Source organism: Schistocerca nitens, chromosome 4 (assembly GCF_023898315.1).
Source record: "Schistocerca nitens isolate TAMUIC-IGC-003100 chromosome 4, iqSchNite1.1, whole genome shotgun sequence".
Lineage (NCBI taxonomy): Eukaryota > Metazoa > Arthropoda > Insecta > Orthoptera > Acrididae > Schistocerca > Schistocerca nitens.
In genome coordinates this window covers 688,096,856-688,118,708 of record NC_064617.1, presented here as the reverse complement: position 1 = coordinate 688,118,708, position 21,853 = coordinate 688,096,856, and the positions used below count along the sequence as shown (strand labels likewise).

Here is a 21,853-nt window from a genome sequence, read left to right as displayed (position 1 = left end):
TGCCTTGTGGCTGCACGAAAAGCATTATTCAACATCGAGGCGTTGCTGTCAGGATTCCTCCGAGCCATAATTCGTAGGTAGCGGTCATCCACTACAGCAGAAGCTCTTGGGCGGCCTGAGCGAGGCATGTCATCGACAGTTCCTGTCTCTCTGTATCCTCCATGTCCGAACAACGTCGCTTTGGTTCACTGTGAGACGGCTGGACAGGTCACTTATTGAGAGCCCTTCCTGGCACAAACTAACAATGCGGACGCGATCGAACCGCGGTATTGACCGTCTAGGTAAGGTTGAACTACAAACAACACGAGCCGTATACCTCCTTCCTGGTGGAATGACTGGAACTGATCGGCTGTCAGACCCCTTCCGCCTAATAGGCGCTGCTCATGCATGGTTGTTAACATCTTTGGGCAGGTTTAGTGACATCTTTGTACAGTCAAAGGGACTGTGTCTGCGATACAATATCCACAGTCAACGTCTATCTTCAGGTGTTCTGGGGAACGGGGTGATGCAAAACTTTTTTTGATGTGTGTATAATCTGTCGTAGATTTCTCGAACAAAAAACAGTGCCCAGTAGTTGGAAGAAAGCACAGATGACACCTGTCTACAGGAAGGGCAGCTGCAGTGATCCACAAAAGTACCGTCTATTATCCTTGACATCCATATGTTGCAGAATCTTGGAACATATTTTTAGCTCAAACATAATGAGGTAACTCGAACGGAATGACCTCCACCATATCAACCAGCATGAATTTCGAAAACACAGATCATGCAAAAACCAACTTGCACTTTTCTGACTTGACATCCTGAAAGCACGTATCGAGGCAATCACGTAGATGCAGTATTTCTCGATTTCACACAGTACCTTATCAAAGATTATTACCAAAAGTGCGGTAATGTGGGGTATCAGACGAAATTTGTGACTAGACTGAGGATTTCTTGGTCGGGGAGGACGCAGCATCTTATTTTGGGTGAAGAGTTGTCGTCAGATGTAGTAGCTTCGGATGTATCCCAGGGAAGCGTGTTGGGTCCCTTACTGTTCATGTTGCGTGTTAATGATGAAGCGGATAAGGTTAACAGTAACCTCAGATTTTCCGTAGATGATGCAGTTATCTACAGTGAAGTACAGTCTGAATAAAGCTGTACAAATATCTTCGGTCCGAAAATTACCTCGAGCAATTAAACAGAGAACCGACTAATGGAGATAACATCTTCGACCTACTGATAACAAACAGACTCGAAGTTTTCGACTCTGTAAGCGCAGAACAGGGAATCAGTGATCATAAGGCCGTTGCAGCATCCGTGAATATGGAAGTAAATAGGAATATAAAAAAGGGAGGAAGGTTTATCTGTTTAGCAAGAGTAATAGAAGGCAGATTTCAGACTACCTAACAGATCAAAATGAAAATTTCTGTTCCGGCACTGACAATGTTGAGTGTTTGTGGAAAAAGTTCAAGGCAATCGTAAAATGCGTTTTAGACAGGTACGTGCCGAGTAAAACTGTGAGGGACGGGAAAAACCCACCGTGGTTCAACAACAAAGTTAGGAAACTACTGCGAAAGCAAATAGAGCTTCACTGCAAGTTTAAACGTAGTCAAAACCGCTCAGACAAACAGAAGCTAAACGATGTCAAAGTTAGCGTAAGGAGGGCTATGCGCGAAGCGTTCCGTGAATTCGAAAGTAAAATTCTATGCACCGACTTGACAGAAAATCCTAGGAAATTCTGGTCTTACGTTAAATCAGTAAGTGGATCGAAACAGCATATCCAGACACTCTGGGATGAAAATGGCATTGAAACAGAGGATAACACGCGTAAAGCTGAAATACTAAACACCTTTCTCCAAAGCTGTTTCACAGAGGAAGACCGCACTGCAGTTCCTTCGCTAAATCCTTGCACGAACGAAAAAATGGCTGACATCGAAATAAGTGTCCAAGGAAAAGAAAAGCATCTGAAATCACTCAATAGAGGAAAGTCCACTGGACCTGACGGGATACCAATTCGATTCTACACAGAGTACGCGAAAGAACTTGCCCCTCTTCTTACAGCCACGTACCGCAAGTCTCTAGAGGAACGGAAGGTTCCAAATGATTGGAAAAGAGTACAGGCAGTTCCAGTTTTCAAGACGGGTCTTCGAGCAGATGCGAAAAACTATAGGCCTATATCTCTGACATCGATCTGTTGTAGAATTTTAGAACATGTTTTTTGCTCGCGTATCATGTCATTTCTGGAAACCCAGAATCTACTCTGTAGGAATCAACATGGATTCCGGAAACAGCGATCGTGTGAGACGAAACTCGCTTTATTTGTTCATGAGAGCCAGAAAATATTAGATACAGGCTCCCAGGAAGATGCTATTTTCCTTGACCTCCTGCCGGCCGCGGTGGTCTAGCGGTTCTAGGCGTTCAGTCCGGAACCGCGCGACTGCTACGGTCGCAGGTTCGAATCCTGCCTCGGGCATGGATGTGTGTGATGTCCTTAGGTTAGTTAGGTTTAAGTAGTTCTAAGTTCTAGGGGACTGATGACCACAGATGTTAAGTCCCATAGTGCTCAGAGCCATTTGAACCATTTTTTGAACCTTGACTTCCGGAAGGCGTTCGATACAGTTCCGCACTGTCGCCTGATAAACAAAGTAAGAGCCTACGAAATATCAGGCCAGCTGTGTGGCTGGATTGAAGAGATTTTAGCAAACAGAACACAGCATGTTGTTCTCAATGGAGAGACATCTACAGGCGTTAAACTAACCTCCGGTGTGCCACAGGGGAGTGTTATGGGACCATTACTTTTCACAATATATATAAATGACCTAGTAGATAGTGTCGGAACTTCCATGCCGCTTTTCGCGGATGATGCTGTAGTATAAAGAGAAGTTGCAGCATTAGAAAATTGCAGCGAAATGCAGGAAGATCTGCAGCGGATAGGCACTTGGTGCAGGGAGTGGCAACTGTCCCTTAACATAGACAAATGTAATGTATTGCGAATACATAGAAAGAAGGATCCTTTATTGTATGATTATATGATAGCGGAACAAACACTGGTAGCAGTTACTTCTGTAAAATATCTGGGAGTATGCGTAGGGAACGATTTGAAATGGAATGATCATATAAAATTAATTGTTGGCAAGGCGGGTGCCAGGTTGAGATTCATTGCGAAAGTCCTTAGGAAATGTAGTCTATCAACAAAGGAGGTGGCTTACAAAACACTCGTTCGACCTATACTTGAGTATTGATCATCAGTGTGGGATCCGTACCAGATCGTGTTGACAGAGGAGATAGAGAAGATCCAAAGAAGAGCGGCGAGTTTCTTCACAGGGTTATTTGGTAAGCGTGATAGCGTTACGGAGATGTTTAGCAAACTCAAGTGGCAGACTCTGCAAGTGAGGCGCTTTGCATCGCGGTGTAGCTTGCTGTCCAGGTTTCGAGAAGGTGCGTTTGTGGATGAGGTATCGAATATATTGCTTCCCCCTGCTTATACATCCCGAGGAGATCACGAATGTAAAATTAGAGAGATTCGAGCGCGCACGGAGGCTTTCTGGCAGTCGTTCTTCCCGCGAACCATACGCGACTGGAACAGGAAAGGGAGGTAACGACAATGGCACGTAAAGTGCCCTCCGCCACACACCGTTGGGTGGCTTGCGTAGTATAAATGTAAATGTAGATGTAGATGACTGGTTTGATGCAGCTTTCCTTGCTAGTCAGTTGTACGCATAACTACTACAACGTACATAAATTTCAACCTGATTATTGTAGTCAAGCCTTGGTCTCCTTGTATAAATTTTGAACCCCGCACTTAGCGCCAATACCAAGGCGACGATTTCTTTATGCCTCCAGAATGTGTCCTGTCAACTGATCGCTTTATTTGGTCAAGCTGCGCCACAACTGGCTTTTCGTCCCAATTCGATTCAGTGACTTCTCATTACTTATCCCAGTTAGCCACCAGACCCTTCAGCATTCTTCTGTAACACCACATTTCAAAAGTGTGTGTTCTCCTCTTATCTGAACTGTTTCGATATTAACAAATTTCTCTTTTTAAAAAATACTTGCCTTGTATTGCCAGTCTGCATTTTATATCCCCTCAACTCGACGAACGTCTGTTATTTTTCTGCCTAAATACCAAAATTCGGCTACTATTTTTTAAGCGCCGCCTGATTTAATTCGACTACATTGCATTAGCATTTTTCACTTTTTTGATATGCATCTCACAGCCTCTTTTAAACAGACTATCCTCTAACCCTAAAAAGATCGCAGCAGCCTATGAATTCGTTCAGTGGTTGCTGTCGAGTCTGCTTGACTCCAAAGGCTGTTCACGACTGTAGAATTTTTTTGGAAAAGCTTACTGTATGCTGTTTATATTACAGATGCACCGCACTCTGTCAGAATCTTTCTTACAAAACTATGTATTACAGTCGGCTTCCCTACCTCTGTTTTCACGTGTTTCATATCACTCTTTTGTATTACTCTTAGTTATTCAAACAATGTGATGGGCTCCAGAACTTTACCACTGATCTTGTAATTGATCACTATCAGGTTATATCTCTTCGTTATAGGTATTATCTCGTATTTATCAGCATTTAACGAGAAACTGTAAAAGGAAAAAAAATGGTGAAGTGCGAGTAGGGCTTGCTCTCTGAGGGTTCCGTACAGACTTAAATGTGTATGTAGATAGTTCACCCGCGCGGGATTGGGAATATCTACGATTTTTACCTGTTATAGACAGCAATACTTGTAAAAAATCGAACCCGGAAATCCCAAGACATTCGTTTGATATAATGACAAATTAATTTTCGGATGTTTTGCCTTACTCGTATTCTGAACCCCTACTTCTTGCCAAACTTCGCGATTCTAGGTTAACGAGAAGTACTCTATAGGTTTTGGTGAAAGAGTTTGCGAATATCAAAATATGTGACATAAATGCCGGTATCTTTCGCATTGGTGGCCAAAGTCTTCCGGCATAAAAAAAAGTCACCATAATTCTGCAAACGGCCTTGTCAAAAGGGCGGAAGACCGGACAAAGGTCCTGGGCACTCATGTGTCCTTGGGGTGGGAAACTGCCCCTAAAGGCGGAAGAATCAGCAATGACCAACGGAATGACGATGCAGTAGGCAATGGAAACAACTGCATAAAGACACATAAATAGTATCCACAGGACGTGTAGAACGTAATTAAAAAAGTGTAATGAGATCTCTCCATTGGCAAAAGATTCCAGAGTAGTTCCCCATTCGGTCTCGTAAACTGACATACGGCCGGGAGAGCGGTGTGCTGACCGCATACCCCTCCATATCCGCATCTAGTGACGCCTGTGGGTTGTGAGGATGACATGGCGGCCGGTCGGTGTCGTTGGGCCTTCCAAGGCCTGCTCGGCCGGAGTTTAGTTTTTCTAGTCCCCCATTCGGATCTCCGGGAGGGGACTGCTAAAGGGGAGGTGACCATGAGAAAAAGATTGAATAATCAACGAAAGGATAACGTCCTACGAGTCGGGGCGTGGAATGTAAGAAGCAATGTGGTAGGGAAGCTAGAAGGTCTGAAAAGGGGAATGCAAAGCCTCACTCTATATATAGTAGGGGTCAGTGAAGTGAAACGGAAACAGGACAGAGGGATTCTGGTCAGATGAGTATAGGGTAATATCAACAGCAGCAGAAAATGGTCTAACGGCAGTGGGATTCGTTATGAATAGGGAAGGTGTGGCAGAGAGTATGTTATTGTGAACACTTCAGTGATGGGATTGCTCTTATCAGAATCGACAGCAAACCATCAATGACAACAATAGTTCAGGTAAACATGCCGACGTCGCAAGCTGCAGATGAAGAGATAGGGAAAATATATGAGGATATTGTAAAGGTAATACAGTATGCAAACGGGGATGGAAATCTGATAGTCATGGGGGACTTGAATGCAGTTTTAGGGGAAGTAGCAGAAGAAAAGTGACAGGAGAACTTAGGCTAGGGACGAGGAACGATAGAAGAGAAAGACTAATTGAGTTCTGTAATAAATTTCAGCTAGTAATAGCGAATACTCTGTTCAAGAATCACAAGAGGAGGAGGTATAATCGGGAAAGGCCGGTGGTACGGGAAGATTTCAGTTAGATTACATCATGGTCATACAGAGCTCCCAAAATCAGACACTGGACTGCAAGGCGTACCCAGGAGCAGATATACGCTCAGGTCATAATGTAGTAGTGCTGTACAGTAGGCTGAAGTTTAAGAGAGTAGTCAGGAGGAATCTATACTCAAAGAAGTAGGATGCGAAAGTAGTAAGGAATGACGAGATCCGCTTGAAGTTCTCTAAGGCTATAGACACGGAAATGAGGAATGGCTTAGTAAGCGGTACAGTTGAAGAGAAATGGACACCTCTAAAAAGAGTAATCACAGAAGTGAGAAAGGGAAACGTAGGTACAAAGAAGGTAGCTGCGAAAAAAATGTGGGTAACGGAAGAAATATTTCAGTTGGTCGATGAAAGAAGGAACTTCAAAAATGTTCAGGGAGATTCAGGAATACAGATATACAAGTCGCTGAGTAATGAAATAAATATAAAGTGCAGGGAAGTTTAGACGAAATAGCTGCGTGAAAAATGTGAAGAAATCGAAAAAGAAATGATTGTCAGAAGGACTGACTCAGCATATAAGAAGGTCGAACAACCGTCAGTAAAATTAAAAGCAAGGTAGATAATAGTAAGAGTGCAACAGTAATTCCACTATTAAATGCAAAGAACAGAGAGGATAGGTGGAAAGAGTACATTGCAGGCCTGTACTAGGGGGAAGATTTATCTGATGTTACAAGAGAAGAAACAGGAGTCGATTTAGAAGAGATAGGGAATTCAGTATTTGATTCAGAATTTAAGAGGTTTGAAGTACTTAAATCAAATAAGGTAGAAGGGATAGATAACATCCCATCAGAATTACTAAAATCATTGGGGGAAGTGGCAACAAAACGACTATTCACGTTGGTGTGTGGAATGTATGTGTCTTGCGACATACCATCTGACATTCGGAAAAATCAACGCAATTCCGAAGACTGCAAGAGCTGACAAGTGCGAGAATTGTCGCACAATCAGCTTAACAGCTCATGCATCCAAGTTGACTAAATGGTTCAACTGGCTCTGAGCACTATGGGACTTAACAGCTGTGGTCATCAGTCCCCTAGAACTTAGAACTACTTAAACCTAACTAACCTAAGGCCGTCACACACATCCATGCCCCAGGAAGGGTCCGAACCTGCGACCGTATCGGTCGCGCGGTTCCAGACTAGAGGGAGCTGTAGAGGGAAAAACTGTAGAGAAAGATGGATATTGGAATACATCCAGCAAGTAATTCAGGATGTAGGTTGCAAGTGCTATTCTGAGATTAAGATGTTGGCATAGGAGAGGAACTCGTAGCGGACCCCATCAAACCAGACTGATGACTCAAAATAAATCTTTTGACTGCATCGACTTAGAAGCTTGAATGTTTTAATCCGGTAATGGACCATAGACCTTACTACGTGACAAATTTCAACTTGATAAGTCAACCTGTTCCTGAGAAAAAGTGCTCGTAACCTTCGGGCAGACAGGCAGACCGACAACAACGTTTAATTTTTACCGATTGGAATAGGAACCCTAATGATGAAGCAGAAACGGGTAAATTTTTTTAGACAGATTTCCTTCAAGATTATTTTCTCAACACAAAAATTTTAGCTGCACGAATTGAAATGACTGAAATGAATGCGAAACTTTTTTGCATTTTGATAAATAGTTTTTTTGTAGTTTTCAAAACAACTTGATCAGAACTGAATAAGTTCTGGAAAAATGGAAGACTGCTTGATACATTAACGACTAACGTATTTAACTTGCCTTACAAAAGTGTCGGCACTTCAGTGAGCGCTGTTCTCGTGGCGTGGAAAACGGGCTCGTGTGAGAAATAGCAGTGGGAAGAAGGCGAATGCGTGTGAAATGAACTACTCTCGTGCCTGTTTCTCGGCAACCATAATTAGCTCCACATGCAACACCAGAACTACTTTTTACAAGCAGTCCAACTCTCGTTCTGTGTCGGTGACGACTTCAGACCGCCTTTCTGTTTCCCCTTGCAACTATCAAATGCCTGTATTCGACGTATAGCCAGAGCTGACATAATCTCATCGACAACGACATACTAATACATTTGCTCAGACGGACGTGAATGAGAAAAGGAATCGATTATGAATCCATGTGACTGTCTACAGCTGTTTCCTTGACCGTAGATCATCAAGGTGTGGAGACTGAGATTAGAAGTACAGGACGGTTATAATTAAACTTTCGCTACTTCAGAGGAGTACCACGAAAAACGAGTGGTCGTAGGACTATGAAATTTTGGGGAAACATTTGAAAACACGCGCAGAAGAGAAATAAAGACTAAATCACTGAAAGAAACACATTTTAATTTCGTATCGGAGGGTACCAAATGTTAGTTGCGTATCATGTTTACGTTCCACGTTACAAACATTGCTCAGTGTAACGAGCATCTGCATCCACGACAGCCTGGAACCGCACTAGAGATACCATTTCACAATTGTTCGCAGCCCTTTTCGAACTGTGGCGTGTTCAGCTGTCGAGACACAGCTCGTGTGTCCATTGAAAATCACACATTGCGTCCAGCATTCTTAGCCATGGCAACAGTAACTTCTTCAACAATTTGTAGCGCAATATTGTCTCCCAGGAGCAGTTCCCAAATCGCTAGTTAATTCGATCTTCCGAATCTTGTTCTTAAACTCTGGTACGCAAAGTAGTCCTCTCTGTATTCCTTTAATGGGTCGATGCTAAAGAAAAGCAGCAGCATTATTGCTATTGTTTTGATAAAACTGCTTTACCAGTAAAGCCCTGCTCCTGTAAACTGAAGAGTACGCCGAATGTAGGAAGTGAGTAGGAGCATGAAAAGTTGAAATACTTCGGTACTGCATTTAAAAGTGGTTGTCCAGACCCATGTTGACTGTCAGCATCTGTAATCCACATTGATGTCTGTGTTTCAAACGTATGTCGCCGTACCAGTAACGGCGCCTAACGGCAAGTTATGACACAAACACTACTAACAAAGCAAATCTCGTAGCGCGTAGTATGAACTTCATTCCTTAAAGTGGCGTACCCGTCTACATCGGCTCATGTAGCTAAAGTTTAATTATAACCACCCTTTAGATTAGTCTATAACATGAATCTAACTTTTAAACCCACAAGCCATCTCGTGCATTGGTAAGTCGCCAAAGGCCTTTTATGCCACTAAGTTTTATAATAACCTGCCTATCAATCGAATGTCTTTTCCTTCTGTCTCTCTCTCTCTCTCTCTCTCTCTCTCACACACACACACACACACACACACACACACACATACACACACAACTTTAAGATCAAAGACGATGTTTCGAGTGATAGTATCGATTTCATTATTATCATTCTTATTTGCCTTTTTTTTCGCTTAGTTTCATACTGGTATTAAATGTAAGATGTCCAAAACCTTTAGGGTCAAAATTTCACGCATGTAGAAGACCCAGAGATAAAGATTTAATGTTCAGAAATGAATATTTAATTTTTTCTGAACGAAAAACACTCGATATTTGTGTAATATTCTGCAGTATGTACTGCTTATTTAATTAACCTTTATTGACTGTTAGAACATCATCAGGCACAGAGAGAAATAAATGTACACTCCTGGAAACTGAAATAAGAACACCGTGAATTCATTGTCCCAGGAAGGGGAAACTTTATTGACACATTCCTGGGGTCAGATACATCACATGATCACACTGACAGAACCACAGGCACATAGACACAGGCAACAGAGCATGCACAATGTCGGCACTAGTACAGTGTATATCCACCTTTCGCAGCAATGCAGGCTGCTATTCTCCCATGGAGACGATCGTAGAGATGCTGGATGTAGTCCTGTGGAACGGCTTGCCATGCCATTTCCACCTGGCGCCTCAGTTGGACCAGCGTTCGTGCTGGACGTGCAGACCGCGTGAGACGACGCTTCATCCAGTCCCAAATATGCCCAATGGGGGACAGATCCGGAGATCTTGCTGGCCAGGGTAGTTGACTTACACCTTCTAGAGCACGTTGGGTGGCACGGGATACATGCGGACGTGCATTGTCCTGTTGGAACAGCAAGTTCCCTTGCCGGTCTAGGAATGGTAGAACGATGGGTTCGATGACGGTTTGGATGTACCGTGCACTATTCAGTGTCCCCTCGACGATCACCAGTGGTGTACGGCCAGTGTAGGAGATCGCTCCCCACACCATGATGCCGGGTGTTGGCCCTGTGTGCCTCGGTCGTATGCAGTCCTGATTGTGGCGCTCACCTGCACGGCGCCAAACACGCATACGACCATCATTGGCACCAAGGCAGAAGCGACTCTCATCGCTGAAGACGACACGTCTCCATTCGTTCCTCCATTCACGCCTGTCGCGACACCACTGGAGGTGGGCTGCACGATGTTGGGGCGTGAGCGGAAGACGACCTAACGGTGTGCGGGACCGTAGCCCAGCTTCATGGAGACGGTTGCGAATGGTCCTCGCCGATACCCCAGGAGCAACAGTGTCCCTAATTTGCTGGGAAGTGGCGGTGCGGTCCCCTACGGCACTGCGTAGGATCCTACGGTCTTGGCGTGCATCCGTGCGTCGCTGCGGTCCGGTCCCAGGTCGACGGGCACGTGCACCTTCCGCCGACCACTGGCGACAACATCGATGTACTGTGGAGACCTCACGCCCCACGTGTTGAGCAATTCGGCGGTACGTCCACCCGGCCTCCCGCATGCCCACTATACGCCCTCGCTCAAAGTCCGTCAACTGCACATACGGTTCACGTCCACGCTGTCGCGGCATGCTACCAGTGTTAAAGACTGCGATGGAGCTCCGTATGCCACGGCAAACTGGCTGACACTGACGGCGGCGGTGCACAAATGCTGCGCAGCTAGCGCCATTCGACGGCCAACACCGCGGTTCCTGGTGTGTCCGCTGTGCCGTGCGTGTGATCATTGCTTGTACAGCCCTCTCGCAGTGTCCGGAGCAAGTATGGTGGGTCTGACACACCGGTGTCAATCTGTTCTTTTTTCCATTTCCAGGAGTGTAACTGTGAATTTTGTGAGGTCAAAGATTTTAACTAGGTCTATTCAGAGAGACTCTTAATTCGTGAATGTCATATTCCCACCCTGAGATGTAGATAAAATTCTTTATTTACACAGCGGATATGGAGCGGCATGTGGTCAGCACACCGCTCTCTCGGCCGTATATCAGTTTACGAGACCGGAGCCGCTACCTCTCAATCAACTGGCTCTGAGCACTGTGGGACTTAACATCTATGGTCATCAGTCCCCTAGAACTTAGAACTACTTAAACCTAACTAACCTAAGGACAGCACACAACACCCAGTCATCACGAGGCAGAGAAAATCCCTAAGCCCGCCGGGAATCGAACCCGGGAACCCGGGCGTTGGAAGCGAGAACGCTACCGCACGACCACGAGCTGCGGACACCTCTCAATCAAGTAGCTTCTCAGTTTGCCTCACTTATCATGCCGTAATATCACTTACATCATCGTTTTACAAAAACTGTGCTGTGTAGTGCGATCATTCATGTTATGACTGCAACAGACGTTAACACCGTGAGCGGTTTCATACAACATAGAGCTGGCTGTACAAAAATGTTTATCTATTCCCATAAGACCGATGCTCACTTAAACGAAATATAAATTACTGAACAGTTGAAAATACACTATAAATAATCTGTTTTGTATCCCGCCTGGAAGGTGGCGCGTGGGTCTGCTCCTGTAAAATGAAGAGAAGGCCGAATGTAGGAAGTGAGTAGGAGCAGGAAAAGGTGAAATGCTTCGGTACTGCATTTAAAAGTGGTTTTACTATTTTACTTAACTTTGGCTGATAAACGAGCACGTGGTGAAGGATGCCGGTCTTGCTTACGAGATGAAGGCAGAGCTCACCATCTGCAGCATCGTTGACAGAACCGACTGCGGACCTTTGGTGCAGAGCCGGGTGGAGGGTCTGAATCAGAGGCTCAGACGGTTTTGCGACCGTGTTGGCTGCAGATTCCTTGACTTGCGCCATAGGGTGGTGGGGTTTCGAGTTCCGCTGAATAGGTCAGGAGTTCACTACACTCAGCTGGCGGCTACACGGGTAGCGGAGGCTGTGTGGCGTGGACTGGGCGGTTTTTTAGCTTAGAAGGCCTCGTGAAAGTACGGGGTGGGTTGCAATCTCGAAGGGTGCATGGCAAATACAGGACGTGCTTGGATCAAGGAACAGTCGGAATTGTAGTTGTAAATTGTTGTAGTTGTGCTGGGAAAGTCCCTGAGCTTCAAACGCTAATAGAAAGCACAGAAGATGAAATTGTTATAGGTACAGAAAGCTGGCTAAAGCCTGAAATAAGTTCTGCTGAAATTTTTACGAAGTCTCAGACGGTGTTCAGGAAAGATAGATTAGGCAGAATTGGTGGTGGAGTGTTTGTGTCTGTCAGTAGTGGTTTATCTTGTAGTGAAGTCGAAGTAGATACTCCGTGCGAATTGGTATGGGTGGAGGTTATACTTAACAGCCGAACTAACTTAAAAATTGGCTCCTTCTACCGACCCCCAGACTCCGGTGATATAGTTGCGGAACAGTTCAGAGAAAATTTGAGTCTCGTAGCAAATAAATACCCCACTCATACGGTTATAGTTGGTGGGGACTTCAACCTTCCCTCGATATGTTGGCAAAAATACTTGTTCAAAACCGGTGATAGGCAGAAAACATCTTCCGAGATTGTCCTAAATGCTTTCTCCGAAAATTATTTCGAGCAGTTAGTCCACGAACCCACGCGAATTGTAAATGGGTGCGAAAACACACTTGACCTCTTAGCCACAAACAATCCAGAGCTGATAGAGAGCATGACTGATACAGGTTGTTGCAGCTAGGCTCAATACCGTTTCTTCCAAATCCACCAGAAACAAACGCAAAATAATTTTATTTAAAAAAGCGGATAAAGTGTCACTAGAAACCTTCCTAAGAGACAATCTCCATTCCTTCCGAACTGACTATGCAAATGTAGACGAGATGTGGCTCAAATTCAAAGATATACGAGGGCTGTCCAGAAAGTAAGTTACGATTGATCGCGAAATGGAAACGACTATGAAAATCCGATAAAGCTTTGCAAAGATGTGTTGGGCAGTGTCCCTAGTATGACTCTAGGTAGAATTATGTCGCTCTTTTCATTCCTGAGATCTGAGTGAGCGTGTAAAGATGTTATAGAAAATAGTGTCTCCCGCCAAGTACGAGGGCCTGGTGAGAATTTTCCCCCGAAGCTATGCAACCAACATTACATAACTGTCGTGCGGTTTCTTCTTCAAGACAATACTCAGCCTCATTCTGCAGGGGCAACGAAGATGTTCCTGCATCGTTTCAAATGGAAATGTTTGGTCACCCACAATACAGCTCGTAATTGTCTCCCACTGAGTTTCATCTCTGCTCAAACGAACCGCTGGCTTTGAAGACAACATTTTGGCACAGACAACGAGCTTTAGGCCAGCGTAGAGAATTGGCGGAAAGCACTGGCGGCTGCCTTCTATGATGACGGTATTGGAAAGTTGGTACAACGCTACGACGAATGTCTGAGTCAGAACGGCGACTACGTAGAGAAGTAGCTGAAAGGTGTAGCTAACTGTTACAAATGAAACATTTCTGATTTTCACTGTGATTTTCATTTCGCGATCAATCGTAACTTACTTTCTGGACAGCCCTCGTAATAGCAACAGCAATTGAGAGATTCATACCTCATAAATTGGTAAGAGATGGAACTGATCCCCCGTGGTACACAAAACAGGTCCGAACTCTGTTGCAGAGGCAACGGAAAAAGCATGCGAAGTTCAGAAGAACGCGAAATCCCGAAGATTGGCTAAAATTTACAGACGCGCGAAATTTGGCACGGACTTCAATGCGAGATGCCTTTAATAGGTTCCACAACGAAACATTGTCTCGAAATTTGGTAGAAAATCCGAAGAAATTCTGGTCGTATGTAAAGTACACAAGCGGCAAGACGCAGTCAATACCTTCGCTGCGCAGTGCCGATGGTACTGTTACCGACGACTGTGCCGCTAAAGCGGAGTTATTGAACGCAGTTTTCCGAAATTCCTTCACCAGGGAAGATGAATGGAATATTCCAGAATTTGAAACACGAACAGCTGCTAGCATGAGTTTCTTAGAAGTAGATACCTTAGGGGTTGCGAAGCAACTCAAATCGCTTGATACGGGCAAGTCTTCAGGTCCAGATTGTATACCGATTAGGTTCCTTTCAGATTACGCTGATACAATAGCTCCCTACTTAGCAATCACATACAACCGCTCGCTCACCGATAGATCTGTACCTACAGATTGGAAAATTGCGCAGGTCGCACCAGTGTTTAAGAAGGGTAGTAGGAGTAATCCATCGAACTACAGACCTATATCATTGACGTCGGTTTGCAGTAGGGTTTGGAGCATATACTGTATTCAAACATTTTGAATCACCTCGAAGGGAACGATCTATTGATACGTAATCAGCATGGTTTCAGAAAACATCGTTCTTGTGCAATGCAGCTAGCTCTTTATTCGCACGAAGTAATGGCCGTTGTCGACAGGGGATCTCAAGTTGATTCCGTATTTCTAGATTTCCGGAAAGCTTTTGACACCGTTCCTCACAAGCGACTTCTAATCAAGCTGCGGGCCTATGGGGTATCGTGTCAGTTGTGCGACTGGATTCGTGGTTTCCTGTCAGGAAGGTCGCAGTTCGTAGTAATAGACGGCAAATGATCGAGTAAAACTGAAGTGATATCAGGTGTTCCCCAGGGAATCGTCCTGGGACCTACGCTGTTCCTGATCTATATAAATGACCTGGGTGACAACCTGAGCAGTTCTCTTAGGTTGTTCGCAGATGATGCTGTAATTTACCGTCTAGTAAGGTCATCCGAAGACCAGTATCAGTTGCAAAGCGATTTAGAAAGATTGCTGTATGGTGTGGCAGGTGGCAGTTGACGCTAAATAACGAAAAGTGTGAGGTGATCCACATGAGTTCCAAAAGAAATCCGTTGGAATTCGATTACTCGATAAATAGTACAATTCTCAAGGCTGTCAATTCAACTAAGTACCTGGGTGTTAAAATTATGAACAACTTCAGTTGGAAAGACCACAAAGATAATATTGTGGGGAAGGCGAGCCAAAGGTTGCGTTTCATTGGCAGCACACTTAGAAGATGCAACAAGCCCACTAAAGAGACAGCTTACACTACACTCGTTCGTCCTCTGTTAGAATATTGCTGCGCGGTGTGGGATCCTTACCAGGTGGGATTGACGGAGGACATCGAAAGGGTGCAAAAAAGGGCAGTTCGTTTTGTATTAGCACGTAGCAGGGGAGAGAGTGTGGCAGATATGATACGCGAATTGGGATGGAAGTCATTACAGCAAAGACGTTTTTCGTCGCGGCGAGATCTATTTACGAAATTTCAGTCACCAACTTTCTCTTCCGAATGCGAAAATATTTTGTTGAGCCCAACCTACATAGGTAGGAATGACCATCAAAATAAAATAAGATAAATCAGAGCTCGAACAGAAAGGTTTAGGTGTTCGTTTTTCCCGCGCTCTGTTCGGGAGTGGAATGGTAGAGAGATAGTATGATTGTGGTTCGACGAACCCTCTGCCAAACACGTAAATGTGAATTGCAGAGTAGTCATGTAGATGTAGATGTACATGTAGATGTAGGTGCGAAGCCATACATTGAGCCACAAAGGCACAATCTGTAGTGGCTTGCCGGCTGGGTTGGCCGAGCGTTCTAGGCGCTTCAGTTCGGAACCGCGCTGCTGCTACGGTCGCAGGTTCGAAACCTGCCACGGGCATGGATGTTTATGATGGTTAGGTTAGGTTGTTTGGGGGAAGAGACCAAACAGCGAGGTCATCGGTCTCACGGATTAGGGAAGGACGGGGAAGGGAGTCGGCCGTGCCCTTTCAAAGGAACCATCCCGGCATTTGCCTCGAACGATTTTAGGGAGATCATGGAAAACCTAAATCAGGATGGCCGGACGCGGGGTTGAACCGTCGTCCTCCCGAATGCGAGTCCAGTGTGCTAACCACTCACCACCTCGCTCGGTTGATGTGTGTGATGTCCTTAGGTTAGTTAGGTTTAAGTAGTTCTAAGTCTAGGGGACTGATGACCTCAGATGTTGAGTCCCATAATGCTCAGAACCATTTCAACCATTTTTTTCCCCTCATCACATGTTCAGTAACTGACCACTACACACTTTTCCATCAGCACTGCATTTAACGTATTTCATGGCTAGTCGCCGCGTGGTTTATGGCGCCATGTCACACATTGCGCGGCCGCTCCCACCGGAGGTTCGAGTCCTCCCTCGGACAAGGGAGTGTGTGTGTTGTTCTTAACGTAAGGTAGTTGAAGTAGTGAATTTCTCTAGGGACCGATGACCTCAGCAGTTTGGTCACTTCGGAATTCACACACCTTTGAACATGGTCAGTTCCCAGCAGTCTAAGCCAACGCACCAACCTGGAGATCTTACAGGACCAACATGGTCTGTCCACTGCTAAGAAATACTTGCCTCATGGAGATCTGGTGCCAGGTCTGTGGTATTCGCTGACTTTCCATCGTGTTAGTACGATTGTGCCGTCACTGCAAAACAGTGGCCCTTATCAGGCCACACATTTTGCCCGTGTGACGTTCATTGTACTTTAGTTACGGACAACTAATATAAACTTTTTGAAGACTACTTACAAATAGACAACAGACAGTCTACCGTGCCAACAAGAGTCGTCGTGACCTTTTCTAGTGACTGAATTATTAACAACTCACGGAATTGTGAGGTGTTGCTTACAATAAATGGTTTCTTGTTCCTCGTCTACCGAGGAGTGAGTTGTTGCTTACCGAGCGCGAGTCCTGACACTTCAAAGTGGATGTCGTGAGTACATAATCATAAGCGCAAAACGATGTTAACATGGAAGCAATATAGTACAATGTTACTGTACTTGCACACATATTGAAATCTAAAGATACCGAACACAAACAAGTGAATTTCGGTTCAAAGTCACACACACCGTTTCCAGCTTCTAGCTAAATACTGCTACACCATTATTCTGAATGCTTTCCTCTAACTGGACTTAAAAAAAACGAAAAGTTAGAAACACTGCACTTTGCTTTTAATACTTTAGTAAAGTAAAATTTAATATTAAGAGTTTTTCCCTGATTTATAAATGAGGCGGAAGCGAACAGATCCGCACTGGTTGTGCCTCCTAGGGGCGATGTGGCTGCCTCCTGTCAGCGAAGTGAGCGCCTCTGGTCGCAGCGGCTGTGTCCAGAGTTGTCCTTGACGTGGTTGCTGTTGAGCTCTGGAACTATTACTACACTATTAGCCATTAAAATTGCTACACCACGAAGATGACGTTCTACAGACGCGAAATTTAACCGACAGGAAGAATATGCTGTGATATGCAAATGATTAGCTTTTCAGAGCATTCACGGAAGGTTGGCGCCGGCGGCGACACCTACAACGTGCTGACATGAGGAAAGTTTCCAACCGATTTCTCATACACAAAACAGCAGTTGACCTGCGTTGTCTGGTGAAACGTTGTTGTGATGCCTCCTGTAAGGAGGAGAAATGCGTACCATCACGTTTCCGACGTTGATAAAGGTTGGATAGTAGCCTATCGCGATTGTGGTTTATCGTATCGCGACATTGCTGCTCGCGTTGATCGAGATCCAATGACTGTTAGCAGAATATGGAATCGGTGGGTTCAGGAGGGTAATACGAAACGCCGTACTGGATCCCAACGACCTCGTATCACTAGCAATCGAGATGACAGGTATCTTATTCGCATAGCTGTAACGGATCGTGCAGCCACGTCTCTATCCCTGAGTCAACAGATGGAGACCTTTGCAAGACAACAACCATCTGCGCGAACAGTTCGACGACGTTTGCAGCAGCATGGACTATCAGCTCGGAGACCGTGGCTGCGGTTACCCTTGATGCTTCATTACAGACAGGAGCGCCTGCGATGGTGTACTCGACGACGAACCTGGGTGCACGAATGGCAAAACGTCATTTTTTCGGATGAATCCAGGTTCTGTTTACAGCATCATGATGGTCGCATCCGTGTTTGGCGACATCGCGGTGAACGCACATTGGAAGCGTGTATTCGTCATTACCATACTGACGTATCACCCGGCGTGATGGTATGGGGTGCCATTGGTTACACGTCTCGGTCACCTCTTGTTCGCATTGACGGCACTTTGAACAGTGGACGTTACATTTCAGATGTGTTACAACCCGTGGCTCTACCCTTCATTCGATTCCTGCGAAACCCCACATTTCAGCAGGATAATGGACGACCGCATGTTGCAGGTCTTGTACGGGCCTTTCTGGATACAGAAAATGTTCGACTGCTGCCCTGGTCAGCACATTCTCCAGATCTCTCATCAATTGGAAACGTCTGGTCAATGGTGGCCGAGCAAATGGCTCGTCACAATACGCCAGTCACTACTCTCGATGAACTGTGGTATCGTGTTGAAGCTGCATGGGCAGCTGTACCAGTACACGCCATCCAAGCTCAGTTTGACTCAATGCCCAGGCGTAGCAAGGCCGTTATTACGGCTAGAGGTGGTTGTTCTGGGTACTGATTCTCAGAATCTATGTACCCAAATTGTGTGAAAATGTAATCACATGTCAGTTGTATATAATATATTGTCCAATGAATACCCGTTTATCATCTGCATTTCTTCTTGGTGTAGCAACTTTAATGGCCAGTAGTGTATTTTAGTTCTCGCTGCCGTGCCTCCTATGAGCTCGTGTTTCGGCTACCCGCAGTGTTCTCGTGTCAAGCTGATAGGCTATGTGCCACGACATAGCACAATTCCCAGTATTTGAACCCAATATAGGTTGATTCACACTTGCCGGAAGGTCAACGTCACGTTTTTGATCGTCGATTGTCAGAGGAATTCCTGAACATTGACACTACACAGCAAGTCATCGTCGAATGAACGCCGTGACGTTACAGCTCATTCAAAAAATATCCAGCAGAGGCGCTATTTCGTAGTTCATAATAAATCGTCATAAAATGCCGAAATTCGCTTTAAAGCAGTTTGCAATGATTGATGTTGCACTTCATGGTGAGGAATAAAGAGCAAAAAGAGTCTGGGTTAGGGAAATGTTAAAAAATCTAGACTGCGAAGGTGAGTTCCACATTCTTTACAAGGGCCGGAAGATGAGGAGTCATCGTTTTATAAATATATCATAATATCTAGACAAAAGTTCTTTTTTACCTGTGAAGCAAAATAACGATAAAAATTAGGAAGAGCAATTCAAGATTTAGACGTCCAATATCACCTTGACAGAAGCTGATGGTTTGCCTACGGTATGTCTAGATGGGCCATTTTAGTGGTCTTGAACTATGTTCCATATATTTCTGCTACTTGCTGTTCGTCATTAATTTATTACCAATCTTATTTTAAACTTCTGCATGTCGCATCAACTTTACTCCCTATTCTCCTTTTCGCTGTTCCACTGGAAAAATCGTGAGCCCAGCTCACTGAACAACAAAGGTATCGTTTATTTTGCAGTGTATTCCTTCACTGTATAAAGCAAAATACTTTAACTTAGTATTGTCTTCTAGTATATATTAAGACCTCTATGCGATAGCAGTCAGTGGGGAATACTTAATGTAACAGTTGCTCGCTAAGTAGGCTACACTGTGGCCCGTGGAAACATTTTTTACGAGAAATCATGACGTAACGCTGACGTCAACTGACGTGTCGATGACGTTCCGTTGACGGCGTGTGTGAATGGCACCATTTGAACTACAGAGGGGAATCTTTTGACGTGACGCAGGTGACGTTGACGTTCCGTAAAGTGTGAATCCACCGTAATACAAACTGCCTGGCACGGATTACAAGGATATGTGTTATTCCAATGATTACAAAATCACGTCAGATTTACAAAGAATTTATCAGTATGAGCCCAATTATGGTACGACGTGGCACCCCCTCTGGCCTGGATGCACGCACTAATTCAACCCGTTGTATCGTCTCCTGATGCAAGCTAATCCAGACTTGTTGTAACTGGTCCTTGATGTCCTAGATACTGCACTGGGACATCCTAGGTAGCCCCACACCTGCGGTATACGGGACAGATCTGGGGACATTGTTGTCCACAAGAGTGCCTCAACATCACACAGGCAGTTCATAGATTCTCCTGAAAATTTACCACAATATTATCACACGAAAGGTAACACGTAAGGACGCAGGATGCCTGTGATGTACCGTTGTGCCTGGCTCACTACTAATCATGTCCTGAAATCATTTTCGATGCCTCCCCACACCATGACGCCAGTAGTAACACCGCTGTCCCTCTCTCTCAAAAAAAAAAAAAAAAAAAAAAAAAAAAAAAGAGAGAGAGAGAGAGAGAGAGAGAGAGAAACTGGAAGAATGGGACCTCTCACGAGGTCTGCGCCATCCTCTCCGACGATCGTCATCCAGAGTAGAGAAGAACCCTGATTCATCGCCCAACACAATGTGACGCTAGTGATCAGCGACCTGGTGACGGCATCGCTTCCGCTTCAAACGCAGCAGTTTGTCTTGCGCTATTAATGGCTGCCTAAGCAGGGAATGGTAATTCCTTAGGCTGACTGCTGGTAGTCTCTGACAAATGGTGCAGGGTGACACACAGTATTTCAGGGAGTTCACTATTTGTTATGTTTCTCTTGGTGCACAATATGGCAATAGTCTCTTGGGGTGGTCCAGTGTTGTCTATCAGAACCTTTACGACGAGAACGCCCGCTCTGGCGTTCTCATATAGTCCACCATTGTGCCGCTGTCGCATGAAAATGTCCTACAAATCTGGATGTTGCACAATTCGACCGGCTAGCTAAATGGAGACACAAAATGAGACCCCTTTCAAAGTCTGTCAGGTGCTGATAATGCTGTCCTAGACGAGTACGCGGCTTCTCCATACCCTGTACAGTGATCACAATATATGAAGCCGTTCACTTCCGATATATGCTCTATCAACCCTGGTAACGACGCTAAACACGAACAAAGCTATTGCACTCTGGTGGCGGTTCTGCCTGTGACAGAGGACATTGCAACTCTAATGACTTAAGAGTTCATGCCCGACGATGGTGTGTAGTTATACTGACATCCGACCGGGTGCTTTTTCTTCTTTTTGTCAGGTAGTGTAGTTTCTGTTACAAATATGTACAGGCTGACCAGAAAGTCCGGGATACTACATATATAGTTAAACGGTTACCTTTTGGGTATTCTGTGTGCAATAATACACACTGTAGTCCAGAGTGTAGTCTTAGTGAGCGGTTGGTCTTGCCCCGGCGCTGACTGTGGACTGGCTGTTTCAGGCCTGACGGCGGCAGACACGGTGTCTGGCGCGCTGGTGGTGCGCCGCCCGGAGTCGAAGGAGTCGCTGCGGCCGCTGTACGACCGCGACGAGCGCGAACACCTGGTGCTGGTGTCTCAGCTGGCCGAGGCGCCCGCCACGCTGCTGCCGCCCGGCGCAGACGCCACCGGTCGCGCCCTGCTCATCAACGGCCGCCAGCAGGTAACCGGCGCCGAGCTGACACGGGGCACGCCGGACCTCCTCTTGCCCGGCTTAGTGCGGCAACTCCACGTGGTATGGATTGGACAAGTCCTTGGAAGTCCTCTGCAGAAATACTGAGCCAGTCTGTCTCTGTTGTTGTTGTTGTTGTTGTTGTTGTTGTGGTTTCAGTCCTGAGACTGGTTTTATGCAGCTCTCCATGCTACTCTATCCTGTGCAAGCTTTTTCAGTTCCCAGTACTTACTGCAACCTACATCCTTCTGAATCTGCTTAGTGTATTCATCTCTTGGTCTCCCTCTTCGATTTCT

General features: G+C 45.3%; 1 protein-coding gene across 2 annotated transcripts in view; it reads left to right on the top strand.

The window, feature by feature from the left end:
• The window catches only part of LOC126253102 (uncharacterized), a 365,804-nt gene that overhangs the window by 224,197 nt on the left and 119,754 nt on the right, over window positions 1-21,853 (top strand). For both annotated transcript variants that reach the window (XM_049954208.1, XM_049954207.1), the window contains exon 5: window positions 21,349-21,548. In XM_049954208.1, coding sequence (XP_049810165.1) covers window positions 21,349-21,548 — 200 coding nt within the window. The remainder of the gene's footprint in view (window positions 1-21,348; window positions 21,549-21,853) is intronic.